This window comes from Pelophylax lessonae (assembly GCF_965119305.1).
Source record: "Pelophylax lessonae genome assembly, chromosome: 12".
Taxonomy (NCBI): Eukaryota; Metazoa; Chordata; class Amphibia; order Anura; family Ranidae; genus Pelophylax; species Pelophylax lessonae.
The window spans coordinates 111,766,543-111,782,572 of record NC_138779.1 but is presented as its reverse complement, the minus strand read 5'-3'; the positions used below and the strand labels follow the sequence as shown (position 1 = coordinate 111,782,572).

General features: G+C 41.8%; 1 protein-coding gene across 2 annotated transcripts in view; it reads right to left on the bottom strand.

Annotated features, from left to right (window-relative positions):
* Positions 1–16,030, bottom strand: part of FAM83E (family with sequence similarity 83 member E) — a 121,571-nt gene that overhangs the window by 98,273 nt on the left and 7,268 nt on the right. For both annotated transcript variants that reach the window (XM_082274157.1, XM_082274158.1), the window contains exon 2: positions 2,397–2,982. In XM_082274157.1, the coding sequence (XP_082130283.1) occupies positions 2,397–2,846 (450 nt within the window). In that variant the 5' untranslated portion in view covers positions 2,847–2,982. The remainder of the gene's footprint in view (positions 1–2,396; positions 2,983–16,030) is intronic.

Here is a 16,030-nt window from a genome sequence, read left to right as displayed (position 1 = left end):
GGTGCATACACATTGGTGACCACCCATCTGTCAATAGACCGAGTATATAAAACGCAATACCACCATGCGTTGGGGTAGTCAAACAGACAAAAGAAGAAAAGTAAAAGAGAGAGAAAAAAAAAGAAATGAAAAGAAAAAGAACAAGAGGAGGCCTGGACCTGGGTCAAAGCAGGCATACGAACCCTTTCAGAACCAGCGAAGACTATGTTAACATACAATAGAGTTATGCATATAGTTAGCCCACGGTTTCCAGGTCTGTTCAAATGTTTTAACTGCGTCCTTTAGAATGCAAACAATATTTTCATGCAACATAATCCATGTGACCTTTTTCTTAGCCTGCACTAAGGATACAGTAGGCTGTTTTCAGGATTTGGCGAGAGTCATCTTAGCCTCTAATAAAATAAAAAATATCAAACGCTGTAAACAGTTAGGTATACCAGGCACCAGGGTGTTAAAGGAGAAGTCCAGCCTAACACTAAAATCGCTACATCTATAGATATCCACAATCTAAAACTAACCTATCTAACCCTGTAAAGAAGAAATCAGTAAGTATACATACCTTTTTTGAAGTCGCTCAGGTCCAGGCTCCAGTGGCTGGAGCTCTGCAGAGGACACAGCCAACAACGGCTGGGAAATGAATGGGAAGTGACGTCACCCATAGAGTTACTTTGGGGCCTCCATTGTTGGCTGGCTCCTCTGCACCCGCCTCCACAGCGAAGCTGCGGCTGACATCTCATTGTGGCATCGGGTTGGATCCGCTTCAGAAAAGGTATGTATACTGATTTCTTCTTTACAGGGTTAGATAGGTTAGTGTTAGATCTTGGATGTCTATAGATGTAGTGATTTTAGGGTTAGGCTGTACTTCTCCTTTAAGAAGTGCTGTATGAGAAGTCTGGGGAACTAAATCAGGGCAAAAATTCCAGAAGCCACAAACCCTTGGGCATTCCCATCAGATATGGCCCATTGTCCCTGGCATTTGACAGCCCCGAAAACAAAGGGGGACACAGAGGGGTACATCCAGGGTTGGGCTTTAATGAAAACCCAAGCCTTGCCAGTGCAGGCCAAAGCAATGTGACTCGTAAATAATAAAAAAGTGAACTAACTAGATTATTATTATTATTATTATTATTATTATTATTATTTCAGGTACTTATATAGCACTGTCAATTTATGCAGCGCTTTACATATACATTGCACATTCACATCACATTACTAGATAGTATTTTATAAATATGCAGATGTGTTTGTTAAATTGACCCTAGAGTCCCTAAGTGTGTACCCATAGATGTTTGGTAGTATGTCCCTACATCTTATACATCAGTGGTCCTCAACTCCGGTCCTCAGGGCCCACTAACAGGCCAGATTTTAAGTATTACCTTGGGGAGATGCAGACTAGAGTACTGCAATCACTGAGCAGCAAATGAGATCATCTGTGATGCATTTCAGTTATCTTGCAAACCTGGCCTGTTAGTGGGCCCTGAAGGCTAGGGTTGAGGACCACTGTTATACATGACCCCCAAACCATCACTATGCATTGTTGTTAGATGTACACTGAGATTGTGACCAACTATCTACTTTAGATAACAGCTTAAAATGTTCCAGTTTATTTAGGTATTGTCTCATATAACTCTATCCAAACTTTGTGAATATGGTGGATCTTATGTGAGCCCATGCATATTTGGATTTCTGTGCAATACCTTCTTTGACTGTCATTGATATATACATAATAATGCATTGTGTTCCTGACAACTTTTGTATGATCCTGCACCTATTGATGCATTCTTAAGCCCCGTACACACGAGTAGAAATTCGGCCGGGAATTTTCGTCTGAGGACCGATCTGCCGATTTTCGGCTTGTTAGTATGGTGCTTCCGACAACCGACTCCGACTTTTCGGCCGAAAAAATCCTGGTGTGCAGGCTATATAATTTTTGTCGACCGTCAAAACACGTCAGATTTTCGTCTCATTAGTACAGATTTCGATAGGGAAAAATCTTATGAGCAAGACTAGGCATGCTCAGAGATGAAAGAACACATACAAAGCAATCCAACACATGACATCACTTCTGAAGTAGAATTCTGTCGTGTGTGCAGTCTAAAGCACATTCCAACCAACAGACACCACTCTGGACAAAAGACGGACGACCAGTCAGCGGAAATTCGTTGTGTGTGTACGAGGCTTTAGTAATATAGAAAAAAAAAGTAATTAAAAAAATAATCTCACTAATAGAGCCCAACCAACCCCCCCCCCCCCATAAAGTAAATAAACTACTAGTTGGTTTAACTTTCCAGGTTCATCAAAACCTGAAATATCAGTTTTGGGTGTATGAACCTTTTAATAATATTGATTCAGCAGGCTCTGTGAAAGAAAAAGGGAAAATAAGGCTGAAAGAGTACCTTTGTAGCACTTTGTATGGCTCTTCTGATAACCACCTTTATGTGTGGAGCATTATTTGAGGGAGGATGAGTGTAGACCTCAGCCCGTGTAATCCCTTTCCAGGTATCTCCTTCTGGCCACCCCAGTTCCAGCATGGGGGTCGGGACATCAGTTTTTCCAGGCCAGTAACTCATACTAAGATCATCATCCAGCTCCGAGTCATCCTCATATTCTATTTTTCCCAGCTCTGAATCCACTGCAGAACTTGCTATGGAAATGACTTCCTCTTTGGACAGAAAGTTCCTCATTTCTTCATTTTTTAGGTAGCTTTCAAAGTCATTTTCTCCAGAGGATAATAGTTTTTCCATGGCAGTCCTTTGCTTTTCAGAGTAATAAAATTGAGGACTTGCCTCAGTAATGTCCACAAATTCCAGTTCATCCTCAAGGCACTTGAGCTGAGAGTTTGCCATCTTCAAGAAAAATAGTTTTCCCCAATCCTTATCAACAAACTATTTAGGAATAATGGATGGCTTGTCTATTTCCTAGGACTGCGAGAACCTTGAAGTTGTAACAAAAATATCCTCTACATTGATTGCAACGTGACAGCTGCAAATAGATAAACAGTGTTAGAATGCAGATAATAGAGTACATGGTCATCTATTTGTACAAACTGTTTTAAGGTTTTAATTATTTAATACTTAGCCAGAAATTTAATAAAAGCCATTACTGCAGGTATGCATTCATTAAGATCTTTTTTTTTCAAATGCAGCTAGTATGTAAAGCCTGGTACACACTACTACTACTGACAGCTCAGGTCAGAGCTGCTGTACTAACAATCTGATGTTAGTACAGCGACCCCCCCTGCTGTGCTATTGTGTTATGACATGGGGACGGCCCTCCCACCAGAATACTCCGGTCAGCGCTCTCAGCCATTGGCTGACAGCGGTGATCGGGAGACGGTCAGCAGACCATTTTTGTTCATGCCCCTTCAATAGAAGCTGGCCGGACTGGCTGGATTCTGTCGGACCGACTCCAGTACACGCGGGCCGAATATCAGCCATTTTTTTGGGATTCGGCCCATGTGTACTAGGCTTAACAGACTGATTTGCTATCAACCACTTCCATTCCCCTGTATAGGTAACGCTGAACTCTAAGGGAAATGTCAAATCTAATCTTGAAGTGGGGCTTCCTCTAAACTGCAAGGATTAAATGCTCGTTTTTCTTAGGGTACTATTAAAATGTATTTTTACTTACCTTATCCCTCACTTCCACAGGCTTCCTCCTCTCCATGCGATCATTCCTCCTTTGGTGCTCCATTCAGGTTTTACACTTACTTTGATTATAGAGGACCGGCAGTCCAGTATTGTAAGTGAGGACGCGAAGAGTCCGCCCACAACCTGGAGTGTCAAAGGGAAGTAGAAAATACGAAAAAGGGACGGAGTAGAGGCAGGGCCGGCCTTAGGTGTTCAGGCGCCCTGTGCGAGCTATTCCTGTGGTAAGCGGCAGCCGCTGCCTGATCTTCTGCGAGCTGTGATGGCCGCATGGCGCCCTTGTTGCCCATGGCGCCCTGTGCGGCCGCACAGCTCGCTCACCCCAAAGGCCGGCCCTGAGTAGAGGGATAAGGTAAGTAAAATAGCTTTTTAATAGTAGCCAAGGCTAAACATACATTTAGCCCTTTGGGAGGTGGGGAAACCTACTGCAGGGGTAATTTCCCTGAAGTGTGGCTTTAAACTCAGGCTGAGAGATGACAGGGCACCAATCAGGTGTGTGTCATGGGCATGTGCTGACAAGGAACATACTGATAGGAGCAGAGGGCAAAGAGTCAGGCTCATTAGTGTTCTTCTACTCCCTTATTGATAAATCAGAAGGCTAGCTTGATTTTAAAACCATTTTGTTAACCAAGTAGTTTCACTGGTGTGCATTGCTCTATGCATACTACAAATCCCATAGTCAATAGCTAGCCCATAGTTTATCCTGGGAATGAGCAAGAGTGTGATTATGGAGATTGAATTTAGCCACCCTCTAACAGAAAGCCAGATCACAGCAGCAAAAAAAAAAAAAAGATTTGGAGGAGGCTCAGAGCAAGAGAAGGTAATTTTTTGAACTAAAAATACACGAGTGGAATTTAATTTTTTAACCCAGAGTTTAATGTCAATTTAGGCACTGCCAAGTTCTTCTGTGGCCTTGGAGCTGCTCTCATAGGGCCTGAAATAGAGACCAGAGGTCTTTGGATGAGGCAACCCATGCTCACTATCTTAGGCTCCCATACGTGGTACTTCTCTTTCTAATTGCAAATGGAAGACTCCTCTTAAGGCTTGTACACACTATAGGAAAATCGGGCGAACATTTTCGTCCAAAGAATTTTCATACGATTTTCGTATAGTGTGTACAGAACTTTCTACAGACAATTCAGAATTTTCCTACGAAAATTCTTGAAGGGACAAACTCCAAAATTTTTCTCGTACGGGAAAAAACAAACTATTTACGTTTAATGTGTACCGTTTTCGTATGATCTTTTGTACAAGAAAAACTGCGCATGATCAGAAACAATAAACAACAAAAAAAGCCTTTGTCGTACGAGAATTTTCATACTAATTTTCTTAAGAAAATTCTTTCATCGGTCCCGATTTGTTGTGAAACAACGAGGAAAATCGGACAATCGTTCGCCAGATTTCTTTATAGTTTGTATCCCACTTTACACCAATGGAATAATTAAGCTATTTTAGATGCAATATGATACAAATTAGCAATAGAAAAACTAGTGGAATAATCTAGAGATCTGAAAAGAAAAGAAATCATAGGAAATCGGATGGATTTACATTGGTAACTATCTCTCAGGTAAAATGCCTGGATGCAGGTATATGAATAGCATTAAAATACAAGATATGACAGACCAGTCAAAGACATTACAGAGTGTTCTGACATATTGGACTGGTCACATTGCATTCAGGCTTGTCCATTGACTGCCACATACGGATGACTGACTTAGCATGTTTATGGTATGAAGGCAACTGGGAGCCTGTCACCAGACACCTCCAGAACCTGCTTAATAAAATTACTGATTACTCCAAAATAAATTATTTTTAAGACCTGAGTAGGAGATGACTGGCAGCCAGTTGGGCTGACCACAGACAACAGTCTGTCACACAGTCCAGTTGAACCTGTACAGACTGAGTGACTATTAATGCATACCTATATATAGTTTGGCAGGTTGAAAAAAAGTCCATCTGAGTCAACCAAAAGAAAAAAAAAATAGACAACCCCCAAATACAGAATCCTATACCCACAGTTGATCTATAAAGCATGGTCCAATGTATTCCACTCTGTCCATGTGTACCCCATAACATACCTTATATTGTATTGTTCTGACTGATCTAAAATAATTAATAGGTAAAAAGTAATTTGGTTGCTGATCTGGTTTCACATCTTCACTTCGATTTGAAATACCTTAATAAATAAACCCCGTTGTGACAGTAATTGGAGCAGAACTGCAGGTAATCCCAATTATTACACATTATTATAGAACAAATTACATCATATCACATAATTAGTGATCTACACATTTCAGCACAAGGCTATTATTATCACGTAGAAGCTCTTACATACTTGATTGTGTTACATTTCGAACTTTCTGCAGTTATAAAAAGTCACACTTAGATGAGCCCTGGGGCAAATATAATGACTGTTTGATTGTTTATCTGATCTGCTTTCTGGGAAAACACATTCTTGGAAGAATGTACCCAGGATTATTGGGTTTTTGGCGTATGTTTATACTGTTTAAAGTGTCTAAAGCTGGCCACACACACCTTTTTGTTTTTTTTTTAGTTTAGCCAAAAGGTTCCTCCATCAGCGGCCATCTTCCCGACAGCGGGGCTTGCCACTGTCAGAATGAGCTAATCAACGGATGCAGCTGCTGATCTGAATTTTTTTTCAAACATGTCTCTTCGACAGAAGTCAATCAATCTCACTCTATCTCACTTCCATAAGGTTCACCTAAATTTTCATTTTTCACAGGAGCTACAGAACCCCAGTTTTCCAACATGCCATTGGGTGTAGAGACTCCCCGCAATCTGCTAAATGCGGGTCCTCCCCAGGTGACCTGGTACACCTCCTTTGGCATTGTCCAAAATTACTGGGGCACCTTAATCCTAATAATGAATGTAGTATATGGTACTTAAATTCACAATCATGCACTTACTCATACTTTCAGTCACTTGGATTCTCCCAACCTTGATGCTCACACCACCATTGCCATGTAAAGGTCGTTATTTGCAGCAGGTAGTGTTATTATACTTAGGTGGGTTGTCAGTGTTGCTTCTGCTAAATGTCACTGGATCCCTAAACTAAACAAACTTATAACATTTGAAAGAATGAAGAGAGCAGAGGGGCTCTCTTAACCACTTCAATACCGGGCACTTTTCCCCCTTCCTGCCCAGGCCAATTTATAGCTTTTAGCGCTGTTGGATTTTGAATGACAATTGCGTGGTCATGAAACGCTGTACCTAAACTAAATTTATGTCATTTTTTCCCCACAAATAGAGCTTTCTTTTGGTGGTATTTGATCACCGCAAGGTTTTTTCTTTTTTGCTAAATAAATAAAAAAAGACCAAAAAGTTTGAAAGTTATAAAATTTTGTAAATAGATACGTTTTTTCCTGCACTGATGAGCACTGATGAGGACGCACTGAAAGGGCCCTGATGAGAAGGCACTGATGGGGTGGCACTGATGGGGTGTGGGGTGGCACTAATATGCGGCACTGATATGCAGCACTGATGGGCACTGATATGTGACACTGACAGGTAGCACTGATATGCAGCATTGGTGGCCACTGATAGGCGGCACTGATGGGCACTGATTGGAAGCATTGATGGGCACTGATAGGCGACACTGATGGGCACTGATAGGTGGCACTGATGGGCACTGATAGGTGGCACTGGTGGGCACTAATAGGCGGCACTGATGGGCGGCACTGATGGACACTGATAGATGGCAATGATGGGCACTGGTGGGCAGCACTGATGGGGAGGGCACTGGCGGGCTCCCTGAACCCTGATTGCCATCCCTGGTGGCCATGGTGGGCATCCCTGGGGTCATGAGTGGGCATCCCTGGTGGCTCTAGTGGCACCCCCCAAAGGGTCTGCACTGGTTATCAATGCTCTGATTACCAGTGCAGACCCTCCTCCTGTCAGGAGAGCCGCAGATTGGCTCTCCTCTACTTGTGCCTGTCAGGCACGAACTGAGGAAAGCCGATCAACGGCTCTTCCTATTTACTATGTGACCAGCTGTGATTACGTCATAGGCTCTTTAATGAGATCGGAGATGCGGTGTGTCAGAGTGACACACCGCACCACCGATCGCCACTCTCGCCGTCATATGACGGCGTGTCTGGATAATACAACCACCTTCCCGCCATCAATTCCCTATAGAGCGGGCAGGAAGTGGTTAAAAAATTCGGTATACTGTAATTTGGCGCCGATGGCATGAGGCTGAGTGAGGCTTTGTCAATGGTAAATGGTCTGCCTCTTCCCTGTAACTGCAAGAGAGCTTATTTGTTGAAAAATAACAGACTTACTGGCTGGATCACTAGATGAAAATAGAAGAAAAAAAAAGCCTAAAAAAGGAAACTAATATAGCCATTCTATATGAGAATTGGCTATGCTGCAATATAAGCGCTGCGCAAACTGTTGGCGCTATATAAATCCTATATAATAATAAATGTGTGCTTTTGAGTTTAACCTCCACATATGGAAAGGAATCTTCACAGTAAGAGCAATACAAATATGGAATAGACTATCTCAAGAAACTAGTGTTCTAGCCAGTTCAGAAGAAACAGCTGGATGCATTCCTAAACATGTATCACTACCGGGGGTGCTTAGAATGATCAACTTTTATTCATAGGGTTTGAAAAAAGAAAGCTTAAAGAGGTACTACAGTCATTTTTAAAAATGCCCTAGCTGCTGATTTTTAGTGAACAGACACTCACCAGCCCAGAGAGCCAGTGCTGTCTTCAACCAAGCCAGTTCTTCACCGGCCTTCAGATCTCTAGTGCCACCATCCTGGCTATGGGAAGTCGGCTGTGACTTTCTACTGTTTCACAGCTGGCTCCCCATTCTGCAGGCATGAGATGGCGCTGTGCTTTCAGACCAGTCCTGGAGCCATGTGACATGTTCCAGGAGGTTGCGGGAGGGGGGGGGGGTGAACATCAAGCATTCTCGTCTAGGCAAGAATTGCGGAAGTGGGAGGGGGTACCTGTCATAAAAAGATACCTGCTCCCAGGATAAAAAGAAAAAAACAATAATCACGGGGGGAGAAGATTAAGCAGAACTTTCACTCCTAAGTGAAGTTCAACTTTAAAAGTGTTAACTTCCATCTGTTTGTTGCCACTTAAAACTTCAGGTTGATCTAAAGCTTGCTATACACCAGCAGAATTTTAGTTAAACGTTCCTATGTAAATGCTGAAATATTCATGAGAACATTCAATGGTACTACGTATTATGAATTTGACGAATTTTGAATGAAAACCCTGTAAAATGTAATTCTGTTGCCATGCCAATGTTTACAATTCTACATTCAATTTCAGGATTCACATACCCATTACAAGTATGATTTTTCCCAAATGAAAACCACATTCATGTTGGGAATTTCTGCAAATATTAGTTCAAGAAAAAATGTCTATCCTTCTCCTTTAACTTTTCTTGTCACTACAGTCAAAAATGATTGTTGACTTGACCCTACCTACTAAAAAAATTTAATGAATGTTCTGAAAATTTTTTTTTTAACAAACGTCTACTGGTGTATTGCCAGCTTAAAGGACAAGTTGACCTTTGGGAAGATGTAACATGTTCCAACTGCTGCAGCTGCTTGTTTTCCCTGTGGCAGCAGTAGGGGGAGAAGTTCCCTGTACTAGCTGTCACTTTTTGAAAACAGCATGGCTGTGCGAGGCTCCGCCCACACAGCTGTGTCATTCCTTTGCAGCTGTCAGCTTGTAGTTTTTATTGAACTACCACGGTGCTGTGAGCGCTTTGGTAGTTTATTGATTCTTCCTGTCTGAATGTATCAGCTTCCTCGTAGGAGGTGCGAGCAAGCAGATGACGGGTGTGCAGTAATCCTGCATGGCATCAGCATGCCATTTTTTTACATGCAAAAAATTTACATTTATTGTCATTTTTTTTAAAGTAAACTTATCCTTTTTTTTTTACATGCAAAAAATTTACATTTATTGTCATTTTTTTTAAAGTAAACTTATCCTTTAAAGTGAACGTATCCTTTTCACAGGGTGACAATGCTGTTGCACAATTTCACATTTAGTGCTTCCCCCCGAATGAGCCAGATTCCTTTTCCCTGTAATTGCCCTGCAGCCAGGCATAAATGATCACAGTCACTCTTCAGCTCAATAACAAGTCTAGGAGTGTTCTTCTTGGTGTTTTTAGTTTTGCAGTAACTGGGATAGGGTTGAGGGAATAGAGTTGGATACTCCAAAAAAGAACCATGCACAGACTGAGGACTGTAAACTTTGTTCTGTAGAGCTGAAGCAAAAGTCCTTGCACAAACAATCTATGGGCTTGGCTTTGTAGTAGAAGCAGTTAAAAAGAGCAGAGTTTCTTCATATAGAAATAGATAGATTGAGCTCTTCAGGACTCCAGCCGATGTCCCCTTTTAAGCAAACACACAGCTGACTCTCTAGCACAAGAGGGGTGGCAGCAGCCCAAAAGTCTCTAAGATCTCTCACAGCAGTCTGTATTCACAAAGGAAAAGTGGTTGCCTCCTTCCAACATCCATGCAACACCTTTCTCCTGTGATCCCAGACTTCTCGACGACAGCCCTTCAGTCAGCTCTCTTCAGCTTCAGCATTCAGACTCTCAGGTTGCCCACCTGAGGCCTCACCAACAGCAAGAACATGGCAGCATTTCCCAGAGGGCAGCAAGGCCTCCAGTTTGTGTTCCTGTCCTGAAGTAAAATACCCAGAAGCTCTGTGTCTCAGAGTATATATAATTCCAAAAACAGTATCTCTCCTGCGCTCAAGTGGTATGCGGGAAGATGAATGGTCTGAATGGTCTTTTGAGCACAGATAAGGTGGTCTTGCTGCCCCCTCAGGACCAATAGTATCCAAAAACACTGTAAGACAACAAGAGAAGGGTGCACCGACCTTGTGCATTACCACTAAAGAGTTTATTAAAATCGAAATGGGTAGTGTATATTATACTCACAAACGTAGGATGTGTACATGCATGTAGGAAATGGGAACCACTCGCCTCCAGAACACTTCTCTACTGCTGGAAGGCGTGATGGCGTCCACAAAAACCTGGTTTGGCTTACGTGTTTCAAGGGAGAAACTCAGATTGGCGATTTTGTCTCTGGGGAAGAGGGTTCTGCCTCGAAACACGTAAGCCAAACCAGGTTTTTGTGGATGCCATCACGCCATACAGCAGTAGAGAAGTGTTCTGGAGGTGAGTGGTTCCCATTTCCTATATGCATGTACACATTCCACCATGTTTGTGAGTATATTGTACGCTACCCATTTTGATTTTAATAAACTTTTTAGTGGTAATGCACAAGGTCTATGCACCCTTCTGTAGTTGTTGTTTCAGAGTATATATACAGACTCCCAGCAGCCTTCAGAGCCACCCTCCCTGGGATTGACCAGGGTTGTTGCTATTTGCACTGCTCCACACCTATGTTCCAGAGATTTCTATGGTTCTCTGTAAAGCAGAGGAAACAGTCAAACCAGCAGCAGCTGAAAGACTGAGCAGACCTAACTAATCACATGCAGCTGCACTGATTACTGTGAGCACAACTAAATGTACCCAATACAGCAATTGCAGCCACACTGATTACAGTAAGACAAGCTAAATTTGCCTAACAGCAAAAATGCAGCTCCACTGAACACATTGAGCCCAAACTAAATCTACCTAATCCTAGCACCTATAGGAGGATGCTGCATACTGCAAAACTAACCCTTTTAATGAAAGTGTAAAAACAACAGATCCACTGACAGCATCAACAGATAACAATGTTACAGAGACAATTCAGAAAAACAAACACTGGTTACCTTGCCGTAGTTTCACTTTAGTTAATGTACATATTTTATTGGCTTATTACAAGGGAGGGGAATAGAAAGGGAAAATATATAGCTTTATTGAGAACAATAAATGTTGAGTGAAGGTACAGGGACAAACCTAAAGATAACCAGCTCAGTATTGTTACTAGCACTATGCATAGAAACGCTAACTTTGAATTTAATCATTAACAGGAACAAGTGCAGGGTGGAGAGAAGTTAGACATCTAGCATGTAATTGATAGTTAATAGTTGTTTCTAAATACTGTGAGCACTCTCATTGCTGACAATATAATTACCACTAAATACCTAATAAACAATGAGCATAATGGACATTCCTATGCACTCATACATAAAAATGCATCATAATTAAAAAAAATGTTCACCTTTGTGAATTGAACCATTTAAAAGACAATTGGGTTGTTATTCACTGCCTCATTTCAAGAAGATTCCACTCTCCCTATTACATTTTATAATAACACTAAAGATTGTGATTCCATAGCTGGAGCTGATTCTTTTCTCCAGAATGTATTCCAAAGCATCTTTTTTGGGTGGAATTACTCTTTAAAGTATATCAAAAGTCAAAACTTTTTATTTTTAATGTGGATAGAGGTAGAAGGATTAGAAAATCAGTTTTTTTTTTTGTTTTTGTCTTTTTGCAGTTTGAGACCCCCCCTTTTTGGAATTTACCCCTTGAACCCCTTGAATTCTTCGGGGTTCACTGACTATGTTCCCCCCTCTGCAACTTCAGGGTCCTCAACCTAGGTACCCCCTAGGTACCCCCTTTCACCGCTAGCAGGCACTGGATCCCCGAACCTCTTCCAGAGTGGTCCCCTCTAACTCTGGCAGACCCCCCCCCAGGGGCAATCCTCAGTACTCAGGACCTGTGTAGGCTTTCCTGGGACTGAACCCCTCTGATTCTCCGCAGGTTCTCGGCACACCGGATCCCCTCAGCTTAGCTCAGCACTGATCTTCAGGCAACACTCCGAGATCCTCCTCCTCAGACAGGAGGAGAGACAGCCGTTGTCTCCCTCCTGGGACTCTGTTCCCGCCAAAGACACCCTGTCACGCACTTCCCCCAAACTTATACCCACTCCCAGCCAATGGGGATACTTCTCCCCTCAGCAGGCAAATCTGGAAGCCCTGACACCCTAGCTAAATAAATCACAGCCCTGCTGTTAGGCAGACAAGGCCCACTATACATTTAACTAGCACCTACCTGTAGAGTGCTACATATGAAATGAACTAAACACATATATAGTGCAAACATGCACCAGATTAGTGGAATAGACTCCCTCCAGAGGTGGTTCTGGCCAGTTCACTAGATTGCTTTAAAAAAGGCCTGGATTCTTTCCTAGGTGTAAATAATATAACTGGGTACTAATATTTATAGGTAAAGTGGATCCAGGGAATATCCGATTGCCTCTCGGGGGATCAGGAAGGAATTTCTTTACCCTGCTGTAGCGAATTGGATCATGCTTTGCTGAGGTTTTTCACCCTCCTCTGGATCAACTGCTGGGACAGGGTTGTGTATATGGGATTGTATGGTTGGCTTTTCTTTACTGTTTTTTGTTTTTTATTGCATGAGCCAGATGGACTTGTGTCTTTTTTCAACCTGACTAACTATGTAACTATGTATGTAGTGCGTATATAGTGAGCCCTTAACCATACAGATCCACAAAATTCATATAAACAAAAAGTCAGTCAAATGAAAAACTGTTTGTTCAAATGCAGAAGAATTTCATTATAATGACCCAAAAAGTACATGAACCTTTTGTTTATATGAATTTTTTGGGTCTGTATGTTTAAGGGCTCCCTATATCTGCACTAATCTGTTGCACATTTGTACTTTATATGTGTTTAAAGCGGAGTTCCACCCTACATTTATACTTACCTCCATCTTCTCGCTCCGGGTCACCTGAAAAACAAATGGATAATTGCAATTTTTTTTTTTTTTTTACTTACCTTGTAGAGAAAATATACTTACCTTACTTCCTTCTTCCTCCCCTCGGCGGCCGCGGCGATTCGTCACTTCCTGGCTTTTGCAATGATTCCTGGGACCATTCCCTTCTAAACCTTCTAAACAGCTTCTGGGCATGCCCAGAAGCTGTGGAGGGAAGACGTGCGCGCCCCGGAAGTGACGGCGGGGCCGGTGCAGTGCATCGTGGGACCGAAGAAGAAGGAAGAGGACGCGGAAGAGGATCGCGCTGGCTTCAAGCTGCCCACACCTGAGATGGCAGCGCTGGACAAGACATTTTCAAGGTAAGTATTTCTCCCAAAAGGTAAGTGCAACCCGGGACAGATCAGAGGCTAGCCATTGTGGAATGTGCTAGCCCTGACTGTCCCGGGGGTATTTTTATTAAAAAATGTATAACCAGGGTGGAACTCCACTTTAATTTATTTCATATATACTTATTTCTTTATTATTGCAGTTTATTATTAGCGTTGTTTATTTTTATTTATGTTTTTTATGAGCTGGTATCACAGTTTTATAGGTGGCTGCTTGCTGTTCAGTTGTTAGAAACCCAGCGTGGATCTTCATACTTTTTACTATCTGTATACAAAATGCCTCCAGGTTGCAATAACGCATTGAATTTCACAGAAAATTACAGTGTTACAGATTGAAAAGAAAAGGTAATTTTTATTAACATTTAATTACAATATGACTTGTGTTGCAATTGCATACTGTATACATATATATATATATATATATATATATATATATATATATATATATATATATATATATATATATATATATATATATATATATATATATATATATATATATATATATATATATATATATATATATATATATATATATATATATATACAGTGGGTACGGAAAGTATTCAGACCCCCTAAAATTTTTCACTCTTTGTTATATTGCAGCCATTTGCTAAAATCATTTAGGTTCATTCTTCTTCCTCATGAATGTACACACAGCACCCCATACTGACAGAAAAACACAGAATTGTTGACATTGTTGCAGATTTATTAAAAAAGAAAAACTGAAATATCACATGGTCCTAAGTATTCAGACCCTTTGCTGTGACACTCATATATTTAACTCAGGTGCTTTCCGTTTCTTCTGATCATCCTTGAGATGGTTCTACACCTTCATTTGAGTCCAGCTGTGTTTGATTATACTGATTGGACTTGATTAAGAAAGCCACACACCTGTCTATATAAGACCTTCCAGATCACAATGCATGTCAGAGCAAATTAGAATCATGAGGTCAAAGGAACTGCCTGAAGAGCTCAGAGACAGAATTGTGGCAAGGCACAGATCTGGCCAAGGTTACAAAAAGATTTCTGCTGCACTTAAGGTTCCTAAGAGCACAGTGGCCTCCATAATCCTCAAATGTAAGACGTTTGGGACGACCAGAACCCTTCCTAGAGCTGGCCGTCCGGCCAAACTGAGCTATCGGGGGAGAAGAGCCTTGGTGAGAGAGGTAAAGAGGAACCCAAAGATCACTGTGGCTGAGCTCCAGAGATGCAGTCAGGAGATGGGAGAAAGTTGTAGAAAGTCAACCATCACTGCAGCCCTCCACCAGTCAGGGCTTTATGGCAGAGTGGCCCGACGGAAGCCTCTCCTCAGTGTAAGACACATGAAAGCCCGCATGGAGTTTGCTAAAAAAACACCTGAAGGACTCCAAGATTGTGAGAAATAAGATTCTCTGGTCTGATGAGACCAAAATAGAACTTTTTGGCCTTAATTCTAAGCGGTATGTGTGGAGAAAACCAGGCACTGCTCATCACCTGTCCAATACAGTCCCAACAGTGAAGCATGGTGGTGGCAGCATCATGCTGTGGGGGTGTTTTTCAGCTGCAGGGACAGGACGACTGGTTGCAATCGAGGGAAAGATGAATGCGGCCAAGTACAGGGATATCCTGGACAAAAACCTTCTCCAGAGTGCTCTGGACCTCAGACTGGGCCGAAGGTTTACCTTCCAACATGACAATGACCCTAAGCACACAGCTAAAATAACGAAGGAGTGGCTTCACATCAACTCCGTGACTGTTCTTGAATGGCCCAGCCAGAGCCCTGACTTAAACCCAATTGAGTATCTCTGGAGAGACCTAAAAATGGCTGTCCACCAACGTTTACCATCCAACCTGACAGAACTGGAGAGGATCTGCAAGGAGGAATGGCAGAGGATCCCCAAATCCAGGTGTGAAAGACTTGTTGCATCTTTCCCAAAAAGACTCCTGGCTGTATTAGATCAAAAGGGGGCTTCTACTAAATACTGAGCAAAGGGTCTGAATACTTAGGACCATGTGATATTTCAGTTTTTCTTTTTTAATAAATCTGCAACAATGTCAACAATTCTGTGTTTTCCTGTCAGTATGGGGTGCTATGTGTACATTCATGAGGAAGAAGAATGAACCTAAATGATTTTAGCAAATGGCTGCAATATAACAAAGAGTGAAAAATTTAAGGGGGTCTGAATACTTTCCGTACCCACTGTATATATATATATATACTATATTTGCATCTATCTATCTATCTATCTATCTATCTATCTATCTATCTATCTATCTATCTATCTATCTATCTATCTATCTATCTATCTATCTATCTATCTATCTATC